Source organism: Fukomys damarensis, unplaced genomic scaffold (genome assembly GCF_012274545.1).
Source record: "Fukomys damarensis isolate Sample0158 unplaced genomic scaffold, DMR_v1.0_HiC HiC_scaffold_31, whole genome shotgun sequence".
Taxonomy (NCBI): Eukaryota; Metazoa; Chordata; class Mammalia; order Rodentia; family Bathyergidae; genus Fukomys; species Fukomys damarensis.
In genome coordinates this window covers 19856112-19868247 of record NW_022900943.1, presented here as the reverse complement: position 1 = coordinate 19868247, position 12136 = coordinate 19856112, and the positions used below count along the sequence as shown (strand labels likewise).

General features: G+C 38.9%; 1 protein-coding gene across 5 annotated transcripts in view; it reads left to right on the top strand.

Moving 5' to 3' along the window:
- Cemip2 (cell migration inducing hyaluronidase 2) overlaps positions 1-12136 on the top strand; it is a 67484-nt gene that overhangs the window by 28857 nt on the left and 26491 nt on the right. For all 5 annotated transcript variants that reach the window (XR_004514869.1, XM_010638458.3, XM_010638460.3 and 2 more), the window contains exons 7-12: positions 1099-1268; positions 2897-3106; positions 3460-3665; positions 3804-3873; positions 6490-6618; positions 9761-9849. Coding sequence is in view for 4 of the 5 variants with exons in the window: in XM_010638458.3 (XP_010636760.1) it covers positions 1099-1268; positions 2897-3106; positions 3460-3665; positions 3804-3873; positions 6490-6618; positions 9761-9849 (874 nt within the window). In the remaining variant the exon portion in view is untranslated. The remainder of the gene's footprint in view (positions 1-1098; positions 1269-2896; positions 3107-3459; positions 3666-3803; positions 3874-6489; positions 6619-9760; positions 9850-12136) is intronic.

Here is a 12136-nt window from a genome sequence, read left to right as displayed (position 1 = left end):
CATATAATAATAGCCCAACTATCAACTGGATCTGTTTTGAAGTAGAAATCTTTCTTCATTAAAAATAATTCCAGGGTTTTGGAGGTTTTGTGTAGTAAAAAATAGGTCTCACTAATATTTAAAATGCAACCAAACTACTATAATCTTGAAAAATACCACCCCACCCCACTACCCTGCAGTACTGAGGACTGAACTTAGGGGCCACTGAGCTCTTTTTTTGAGACAGGGGCTCATTAAGTTGCCTGAGCTGCCCTCAAACTTGTAATCTTCCTGCTTTAACCTCCTATGTAGCTGGGATTACAGACCTGCAGCGCTGCACCCGGCTCCATCTTTTGATACTACAGGGCATAAGCAACACACAAACATAAATCAAAAATCCAATAGCCAGAAACCGCCCCAGAATCATGATGCTATTACTGTTTTTCTTGAAATAAGAAATGAGACTAGGGTCTTGTCAACAAGCCTCTATGAACCCAACTAATGTCATTTATTTGTATTTTTCTTTCCTGAGTTTATATAATAAGGAGAACAGAGAAAAATTCATTATTAAAGTGCTTATGAACTTCCAGTAAAGGCAAAAATTTAAAAGAATTTATAATGCTATTCGATGGGGAAGAAAAGATGGTCATTTCTGTATGGCTATTGTCCAAATGCAGATTACTTTAGCTTTGAAGTAGAAGCATGAACACTTGATACTCTGATAGCAACATCTGCAAAAGCATTTGTCCTTGTGGACTCACCTGCAGTACAGGAACTAGAGAGAAAGACTAGGTTGTTAGGCAGATCCCAGTCATTAGTGCTGTTCAGGGATGGATTGAGCTGCTTCAGAAAGGAGCAACCTCTCTGTCAGTTCCTGGATCTAAGAATTGGCAGGAAAGGGAGTAGTGAGGATTCAGGCTTCCGGTGGGTGGTTGGACTACATCATCTTTAAAATCTCTGCTTCCTAGGGAGGAAGTAAGTGATTTAGAAGTATTCGAGAATGAGAGCAGGTGCTAAGTTGTTGATAAAGTTTTAAGGTTATAGAATGAAGAAGAATGTCTTTGAAGTGTTTCTTTTTGTTGTTGTTCTGATGTTCTTTTCCTTTGCCACATTAACCAGAAACTCCTCAGTTCCTGCACATGGGAGAGATCATAGATGGGGTAGACATGAGAGCAGAGGTTGGAATTCTGACCCGGAATATTGTGATCCAGGGAGAAATGGAGGACTCATGTTATGCTGAGAATCAGTGCCAGTTCTTCGATTATGATACCTTTGGAGGTCACGTCATGGTAGGCAGAAGGACTTGATGATTTTTAAATCCCAGGTGCTATATGTGTGTGTGTGTGTGTGTGTGTGTGTGTATTTATATACATACATATATATGTATGTGTGTGTGTGTGTGTGTGTGATTTATTTCTCTTTTAAGTATAATGATGATATTTTAAAAAGTTAAAAGAAAATGTTGTACCTTTATTTAGCTGGACCTATAGTTTAACAAGAGTTGTTCCAGGGGGCCAGGGATTTAGCTCATGTTGCTGCATCTGCCTGGCAAGCTCAAGGTCCTGAGTTTGTTCCTCAGAATTGAAAAAAAAAAATTGTTCTAGGAAGAATTAAACCAGTATGTGGGGAAGAACCCAGTTATATAGAGACAAAAACACAAATGAACTTGGTATCCATGCATGTAGTTCTGGAAATAATTTATTCTTTTAAAAATATGATATTAATACAGGGTAAGCAGTACTAATATGCATATATGAGATTTGTTTTTGTAAAATGTTTTTGTGTACGAATTTTTAGTTTGTAAAAATACTGAGCACTTATCCATTTTAGGCAGTATTCTATATAGTAAGCTATTGGACTTCTGGTCTGTGTTTTGGATGTGTATATTTTAGTCTGTCATTATTAGCAACATTTTTATTTCACCAGTTTCAGAAATATTGATCACATTATTCCTTTGTTTTTAGTTATGATTAAAAGTCCAGTGATTAAACACGGAGAGTGCCCAAAATTTGGATCATAGAAAAATTTTGAAAAGAACTTACGCAAACAATATTATATACTAACTAAAACATTGGAGAACATTTACATTTAGAAATAAATAATATCGGGCCAGGTATTTAGCTCAGTGGTTCTGGTGACTGCCTTGCAAGCACAAGGACCTGAGTTTGATCCCTGGTACCCGCCCCCCAAATCAGATAGGTGTTGGTTTTAGAAATGAAAGAATTAGATAAGACTAGGAATGACTATGATATACACAGTCCCTGACTCAACAGTTTTCAATTTTAAGATACGTGTACAAGTGATATGCATTTAATAGATGCCTTATTTCTGAGATATATATTTTTTGATACTGGGGATCAAACTCGGGACCTTGTGCTTTCAAGGCAGGTGGCAGCACCACTGAGCTAAATCCCTGGCCCCTGATTTAGAATTTTGAGGTTCCCATACTAGTAATGTGCGGTTGGATACTCTCAAGACAATGGGTATCTTCCAGTAAGCCACACGACCACCAGGGATAACAACCTGTATTCTGCAGTGCACTGTTTTGTTAAACTGTGATGTTCAGTAAATTAAGTGCAGTAAATGTATTTTTAACTTACAATATTTTCAGATTAACAGTTTTTTTTAACAAACTGTAACCTTATTTTAATTTGTTGAGGAACATCTGTATTTGAAAATCATTTTTGTAGCTTTCCTGGTTATGCATACCTTCGTTTCAAATGAGAAACTCTTTCTATGGCTCTAAAAAGCATGTATCTATGTAAAAAGGCATTTGTTACATTATTGACTGGGGTCTTGCGAAAATAAGATGCCAGTGAAAAGGGAAAATTTAATACATGTCTCCCTAGGATGTTTTCTATTAAAATGCACTTGTTTGTTATGCTCCTGTTCTGATTTTGGTTTTCTTGTCTGATAGATAAGGAAAAATTTTACTTCAGTCCATCTTTCTTATGTGGAATTGAAACACATGGGTCAGCAGCTCCTGGGGCGATACCCTGTGCATTTTCACCTGTGTGGAGATGTGGATAGTAGAGGTGGGTACAGACACCCAACATTTGTGGATGGCCTGTCTATTCATCACAGCTTCTCAAGGTGCATCACCGTGCATGGCACGGATGGCTTGCTGGTAAGTAGCCCGGTATTCTGACAGCATATGTCATCGATCATGGAAATGTTAGCTTTCTTTAAGTCTCACAACTTCTCAATTTTGTCTAAGTAATGTGTTTTATCACATGCCTTACTGTAACCCACTGTCACTGAGAATTCTGCTATTTTTCTGTCTGGAGGAAGCCTCCAATTTTTTACCATTCAAAATATTCTCCTAAGGGGGAAATGAGCCCTGACATTTGACTGCCCATTCTGCTCAGATTAAAAACTACTTCTTGCACTTGTACCGAGTGTACTAAACTGAGTAGCACTTGTCACTGCAATCTCAGTCAATCTTGTTACCAGTGACAGTGTACACTTGTATTTCTGCAGATAAAAGACACCATTGGATTCGACACACTAGGTCACTGTTTCTTTTTGGAAGATGGTGTTGAACAGAGGAATACTTTGTTCCACAATCTCGGGCTGCTCACCAAGCCAGGCACTCTCCTCCCCACCGATAGGAACAATTCCATGTGCACCACCATACGAGACAAAGTGTTTGGAAATTATGTCCCTGTGCCTGCCACTGACTGTATGTGAGTAATCGGCTGAGAGAGAACTCATGTGATTGATGGTCAAGGCCTTTGACTTTTGGGGAAAATGTTGTGGGGTGAGTTTTTAGTGGGCAGGATTTTATGAAGAATGGTTAAATCACCTTCGAAAATGCCTTGCAGGGCGATTTCAACTTTCTGGATTGCTCATCCCAACAATAATCTGATTAATAATGCAGCTGCAGGCTCACAGGTAAATAATACTAAAGTTTTTCCTATTTGTTTTTTGTATTATTTGTGTCTATGAATGCTCTCGTTTGTATGGGTGTGACGTTATCTGTGCCATTGCAACCCAAGCATGGCCTTGCTTTTAGCACTGCTGTTTCTTCTAATTCTTTCATACCGTTTAGTATCTATGAGTCCATTAAGACAGATGACAAATGGACTAGGATTGTGTCATCTCCAGAGTTATTTTTTACTCTATTCTGGCTTTTCATATTTAATCCTGTCTCGCTAAGTATCCGATCATTTCAGTTTCTGATGCTGATGAACAAAGGAAGCCTTCGCTTTTCCTTACGCCCGTGGATCAGTCTGTAGGGTGCTGTGATAACTGTCACTCTAGTCAAGGGGTACATCCTTGTGCTAAATGTAGGGATTGTGTATATTTAGGGATTGCATCCTGATAAAGCACCTGAAAACTCAACTCTGTGCCGTGAATGAACTTTGCGCCTTGAGTTGTGTCACACACACACACACACACACACAAGAATAGTTTTTAAGAGAATGAATGGAATATTTTTAAATGGTAGAAATATCTTCTGGGTAAATCTGGAGAAACTTACATTTCTAATTAAGTTTGATTCAGAAGTCCTGATTTATACTATAAATGAATCCCTTAAGACATTATACTATTAAGACTGAAAATATAGTGAAAACTACAGTACAGAAATATGAATGTTACTTTAATACTTAGGTGTTCATGTCTTCACGTCATGAGTATTTAAAATGTTTAAATGGAAAGAAGTATTTAGCATCATTTCTAAGAAGTAAGTGAGAGGTTGGTTGAAGGAAGTATTTCTCTGAGATAAGGATACAGGCATCACTGGGTAATGGTTAAGGTCACTACTGTGATTTTGCTTGAAAATATAAAATTCTAGTCTGAGGGTTCTTGTCATTTGAAGATTCTCATTTCACAGGGCAGAGATCTGGGCACTGTATCATTTCAGGTTTTCACGCATTCATTTCCATCAAATGTCATTGCTCTTGGGTGGGGTTAGTGCTGGGTGTTTCTGAGTAGAAGGTGATTACTGAATGGTTGTGCACCTTAGCCCTGCCGTCTTCTGATCTTGTTGCATTGTGATTCAGCAGCCAGGGCAAAGTTTCCTCTCAGCTCTTTTCCAGAGTCAGGGTTTGAAGGGTAAAGCACATTATAAATAGTCTATGAAAATGTAGGCTGAGGTTGCCAGGTGCCCTTCCTGGGGCTCAGGTGAGGAGCACGAAAACCTTCATGTATTTTCTGTGTTTTCATTCCGTGAATTCTTTCTTCTCTAATGCTACTGTTCCTGGAAAGCTAGTGTTTGGCAGGGCTTTCCTGCCAACGTAAATCAGGTTGTTTCTTCATTGCCTTTTCCGGAGCCCCTTTACCTGTTTTGACATCACAGTGTTTAACAGGAAACGGCTGCTACCTGCTTGTCTGTGCCCCGACCCCGCTCCGGGACATCTCAGGAGGCTCCGCTCCTCCCTCAGCTTACAGGGATGTGGCGTGGAACCTTCTCACCAGCCCTTTAAGTCTTCTGTTTGTTTTCAGAGTAGTTCGTTTTATTAAGACCCACTTACAAACTTTTGTCATGAAAAAATGTTAAATATTAGTTCCATTCTTTTTGGCATGTAGGTGTATATGTTTCCACAGTGATCCCTTCCTCTACCCTCCTACAGGACTTGTTTATTAACAGCCAGTATGATAGCTCTTACTTGCATCTTAGTTATCTATATTCAGCACTAGATTGTAAATTGTTTGAGAATGGTTTTACTGTGCACTCAGCATGTAACGGGCACTAAATGAATGTGTGATGAATTTGAATTAAGGGTATCCTTTTACCGTGTGTTTAGATTTTAACAGCCTGTATAATCGAATTTCTGTAATCCTTTACATTGGAGCTGGTTTTAAATTCAGTTGAAAAAAGGAAGTTATCGCAGAAATTGGGAACATTCATTTCTATTTTCATGTTTCATTTAGAGTGTCAAAAACTTTTCAGACTATTCTGCTCCTGTCAGGGGCAGTAATACTGAAATTGAGCAGACAGGGTCCAGACCAAGACAGCATACTGATTCATGCATGTGGTAGTTGGCTTTTTTTTTACCCATTGGCAAAAATTTGCTTCAGGACAGGAAGCCCTTTGGAGTTGTTCTGAAAGAAGTCAGTGAGCTCTACTTGGTGGTGGACAGTTGTTTAACAGGCATGACTCATCTATTGATCAGGTTTGGAGGTAAACAGACAACCACATTGCCTAAAGGCTGTGCTGTCCCGGTCACATGGAATGCTTATTTGGTTTTCATTCTGTATAACATTTTAAAGCAGATAATGATGGAAAAGTTGTTTTGAAAGTAAATTTTGCTATTTGCCAGTCCCTTTTTTTTTGTCCAGTTCTACAAGCAACATTAAATTTGCTTTTTAAAAATAATGCTTGATATAACTGCTTCAGGGATGTTAGATGTATGTGCAACTTCTTACAGTCAATTGTGAACCTAAAACAATGAAAATTTTGTTTTATGAAGATTGAACTTGTTTGCAAGCAAGTTATTTTTGAGGGTGTTTCACAAAGAGGCCTCATAATCTAAGACTTTCAATAATCTTATCTTTTCATTATAGGATGCTGGAATATGGTATTTATTCCACAAAGAGCCTACCGGGGAGTCCAGTGGATTACAGCTCTTAGCAAAACCAGAACTCACTCCACTGGGTATATTTTATAACAACAGAGTCCATTCAAGTTTTAAGGTAGGTTTCTAAAGTTTAACAATCAGTGCATATGATTTACACGATCTGAAGGACGGACTGTTGTTACTATCTCTTAGTCCCTTCCGTGCTGCTACAAAAAACATTCCAGACTAGGTAATTTATAGTGAACATCATTGTAGTTGGCTCGTGCTTCTGGAGCCTGAGAAGCCTGAGGTTGAGGGTCCAGTGTCTGGTGAAGGCATTGTTGCTGCATAAATCCATAGTGCAAGAGGAAGGGGAGGGCATGAGAGAGAAGAAGCAGAACTTCCATTCCCAGACCCTTTTACAATCAGCATGCATCTGTTCTTGAGGGTGGGGCTCTCACGATTTAATAGCCTCCGTAGGCTTCATCTCCAACACTGTTGATTTGGGGGTTAAATTTCCAACACAGGCATTTTGAGAAATAGCAGTTTTGGTAGAACTTGTCACCAGAGCATGCTTCGTGATGAAAAAAGAAGGACAGCAAGGCTTCTATATTCAGGGGTATACATACAGCATTCTCTTAGTGTACGCAGTACAACATACTTGTGTACCTGTGATCTGATTAAGTCATGGGTTTTTGTCCATGTGGTCTCCTGCTCTCTTGTCCCTCCCCACCCTCACACTTTCTTTGTAATCTCTGATGTCCTTATGTGTTTCTAGAGCTGTACACATTAGATAATATACTTTGAGGTTTTGGACACATACTTCTCTTTTCTCCATTCACAATGCTGGTTGGGTGTCCATTTGGCATTTAATACCAGTTACATAAATAATGAAATATTGCTTAAGAATATTTGACCTAACTTAAGAATCCTCCTAAGATGGAATGATCTCTGAACCCATTCAGAAGCTTCAGTTTTCCTAATATTAGGCACTCACCCCTGCCCTTCCTGCTGATGAGTACATTTGGTTCATTTTGTGCCTACAGGCACTTGCATTTTTCATCATATATGTAATAGCCAGGTCCTTGACCCTGGTATGACTCATACCAGAGTTATTCAACACTTTCCACGTATGCCACTCAGAGAATCTTTTCAAAACTTAAGTGTGTTACAATTTAAAGAGCTTAGAATCATTCGATGAAGATTTGAGACAGGAAAAAATCCTTTGCTCTAATTATTTTAGGAGCTGAATAGTGAAGGCTAATAATTCCTGAAAGTAGCATTTCAAAGTGAAAGTCCTCAATTAAAAAATTATAAATGATATAAACAGCACCTCATTCTAATTAGTTTTTTAGTGTCATACACCACGATGACGTGATAATCTCTTGTTAATTATGAGAAGCTAAATAATGTGACTGGATAATTTGTTTCTTTGTTTGTTTTGATGCTAGGGATTGAACTCAGGACCTTGTGCTTGCAGGGCAGGTGTGGTGCCACTGACCTAAATCCCCGGCCCAATTAGGTTTTAATTTGTTAATAATTCTACAGCATAAAATAATAGTAAGGAAATTGTATTAGTTACTTTTCTCTTGTTGCTGACACAAAATACCTGCCACCTAAAGTTAAATGGGAAAGGGCCTATTTGGTTTACAGTTTGTAGAGGTTTCAGTCCATAGTCGGCTGGCTCCAAGGCAGGGATGGCAAATGGGTGTTGCAGAGGAGAAACAGTGTGGCATGTACAAGGTAGTGAAGGAACAGGAGAGTTTAACAGCATCTTCCTGCCCCCTTTGTCTTACTCAGACTACCAGGACTAGGGTGGCGCCAACCACTCAGGTGTAGTGGCACAGTAATCACACACCTGTGATCTCCACACGCACATTCCAGATTCACCTTCCTCTGACCAAATGAGGCTTTGGGGGGACATCAGATCCACATCATAATACAAATTGAACCACTGGAGTCCTCAAAAAGAAACCTGCTGTCTTGGGGTCACTCGTACACACAGACACACAGACACACACACATACACACACACACGTACACACACACAGACACACAGACACACACACACGCGCCCCTCTAGTGGCTTCAGCTGCTGGTGCCTCCCGAATCTGTCTAGTCCAGGTTGGTCACATTTATTTGATTGCCTACTGAGTTTCATTTCGTTGTCTCAAGTCAGAGTCTTTAAGTGTCTACTTATATTTTACATAATGTATATATATTGTACAAATATATTCAAAACTAAAATTCTTCCTTTTAGGCCTGGCTCTCTTCTGTATGTCTGTTTCAGCAAATGAAACCACTAGTTCTTTAGTAACCCAAATTAAAAAAAAACAAAAAACACTTCTCTTGCTCCCTTTTCCTCATCCCTGTCACAAAGTAATAACAGTTCTGCCTAATAAAAAGTTCTCACTGTATAGTTTTCTCTTTTGCTACTGCCACAAATACTGCTCTTTACTTGCTTTTTTTTTTGAACCAGGGATTGAATTCAGATCCTTGCACTTGTGAGGCGGGTGGTGGAACCACTGAGCTAAATTCCCGGCCCTTTACTGCTCTTTTAGCTGGCCAAAATTATCTATTTCATTTTTTATCTTTTTCCCCCTTTCAATTCATTATACATCTATTAGCTGTAATTTGTTTCTCCTTAAAGTGTAGCTGGTTGCAATGTCTTTATTAAATTCCTATTCTTTTGACTCTTAACACCGTGTCAACCCTTTATGATTTGATGTTTTCTCTTCTGTAGCCCTTCTTCACTTTGCTTCCCATTGTGCATTTTCATTAGTGTAGCCAGGATTTTTTCCCTCATGCAGTCCATTCTGTCTCTCATTTCTAGACTTCCGTACAAACTTCCCTTAGTACTTTCCTCTGGGGTCTTCACCTGCTCCCTACCCACCCCACCCCATTCTCTCGGTTGGTTAATTCTTTCCCAGCCTGGGGTTTCAGCCTTACAGAGGTCACTTCTGTTAGGTGACATTCTGTGAATCCCTGTTGCCCAGGTGAAAGGCCTCATCTTGGTGCCTCTCTTTGTCATTTGGTTTATCACGTAGGACTACAGTTATTGAATCGATGGCTTCCTGATAGTATTTGTATCAGTAGCAGCATAAATGTGTGAAACTAAGTTATTTGCTGAATGGCCAAATGAGTAAAATTCTAAAAATATCCAGGAAAGTAGCTGCTTTTCTTTTCACAATACCTTTGCTTTGCTGTTTAACACTCCCTCTTTTGAGTGGAAGTGACAATTTAAAACTTACTTTTTGACTAATTTTTATGTATTTCAGGCTGGCTTATTCATTGACAAAGGTGTCAAAACCACCAACTCCAGTGCCGCTGACCCGAGGGAATACCTCTCCTTGGATAACAGTGCGAGGTACAGCTGCTTTTTAACATCTCATTCAAGCCTTATCTTGCCAGAATAGAACTTTGCAGTCAAGCCTGCTGTGTTCTTTTCTCTAGTAACATGTTTGGAATGAAGTGTTAAACATTTGTTGAAGGGTTTCGGAAAAACACTCTGCTGTCCCTGGTCCTGATGAAGGGCCTTTATCTTATTGAAATGGCAAAGAAGTTGGCACTTCTCTCCCTTCTCTCAGTGGCAGATTATTTTTAGGGGAGTTACAGAAAGAGAAAGAAAAAGGAAAGAGAGATGTTTGTTGAGAAAATTTTCAGATTTGGAGAAGAGTATGACTCAATGAAAAACATGTTAAACTAGGTTGTGGTAATTAATCCTTGACAAAGCATATAGAATTTATGCTTAGTGGTCAAGATGGAACATTTTGTACAGTCTATTTCAAAGGAAAGGATCCTCGGTTTGATGATCAAGCTGGTTCTGGTTCAGTCATTTGTAGCCTCAGATTCAAATCCTAGCCAAGCTCTTTGTTGCCTGTCCTGTATGACCACAAAATGCAGTTGGAAAATGGGTCAGGATTTCAGTAGAGCTCTCTTACGAGCTGTATGTGAGCCAAAAATAAAGAAAATGTCTCAGATGGAAATAAAACTATCTGGAAAAGATGGCAACTCAAAGTCATATTCAGTAGAAAGTGGGTACATATTTTTTATACTTCAGGTTGACTGACCAGTTTATGGACCAGTTATTGGAGTAAAGCAGTGCTGTACTGTAGGTTGATGAATCTGACTTAAGTATGAGCTAGCGTCCTTGTAATATATTACTAAGATATGAGGTCAGGAGAAAACTGGGGAAAAGTTGGTAAATTACTCATAAGGATTCCGCAGAGGTCAAGTTAAGCATAAAATACTGCAGAGCAATGATCAGATAGCATTTGACAAGGCCAGAAAGTGTGGGCATTATTTAAATAAAACTCAAGGTACTGGATACCTCATAGCTAGTCAACATATGGGGTAGAAAAGTGGAAGAGATAAACGTAAGACAAAGGTGAAAATAAATAAGAGCAGATTATGAATTAAGAAGAGAATATTAGCTGACAAAGTAATCTATGTTAGAAGGTTGCCCCTGTTCTTTTTAGTTTTAAAAAAGTTTTATGGGACAGGGATTTAGCTCAGTGCTTCTGCTGCCTGCCTTGCAAGCACAAGGTTCCAAGTTTGATCCCCAGTACCCCCCCCAAAAAGTCTTATGATTTGTAGAATTAAGAATGTGTAGTGCAAAGTTAGCATTGCTAGAAAAATCCTAAGAAGAACAAATTTGGCTCCTTTTGTGACTTGAAAAGTTAACTAATATAATTTGTATGATGTGTGTTTGTAAATATTTATAGGAATAGGTGAGTAAATATATTTTAAGAATCCAGTGATATTTTAACTAGACTTGACAATGAAACACTTTATTCCTAATAGTGTAAGAAGTTCTTTCCCAGATGTATATATGTGGTGTTATGAAAATGGTAATCTTTCCTCTGCACTCCATTATTTCTCTTACCATTTTATAAATGCATGCATCTTGTTAAGGAATTGTATTCCATTTGAAAGTTGTTACTGATAAGAACTGTTTAGCCAGGGATTTAGCTCAGTGGTTCCGCTGCCTGCTTCGCAAGCGCAAGGACCTGAGTTTGATCCCTGGTACAAAAAAAAACAAACAAACCAGAACTGATTGTAGAAAACGGCAACGAGAAATCTGGCAGCTGTGTGTGCTTAATTTTATATAAACCAATGTACAGAATATGCCCGCATGTCTTTGTGCAACCTAGACATGAGCAAAAGTGATAGAACATTGAGAAGTGATTTGAACATCAGGCCCGTGGAATCCAGAAGATACTCTGTCTGTTCATCACAGAGGAACCTGACCCAACAGTTAATCAGATGAGGTTTTCCTTCTGTTTTCAAGGTGTGAAACTATAGGAATCTAAAGGGCCTTAAAATGGGAGATTTTAACTCAAGAAAGCATTTTGTCTGAACTTGGTAAATTTCATCTAAAAATGTGAAAGCATTAGAACCAACTAGTTTTGTTTAGAGCAGAGGATCACTAAGGGAGGGCCAGGAAATGTGTTGAAATCACATAGATGATGATGAAAAATACAGTTAACTGTATTTTCTGTGTACCAAGTGGGGCAGTAGTTGAAAATAAATGACAGCAAAGCAAGTAGTTAATGATTGAATTATATAGATAGGAGAGTCAGAGAGCTGAGGCAGCTGTAAGGGGCAATCAGATGTTGTCTTATGTTTCCCTGCCCTGCCCTCCCCCTCCCCTC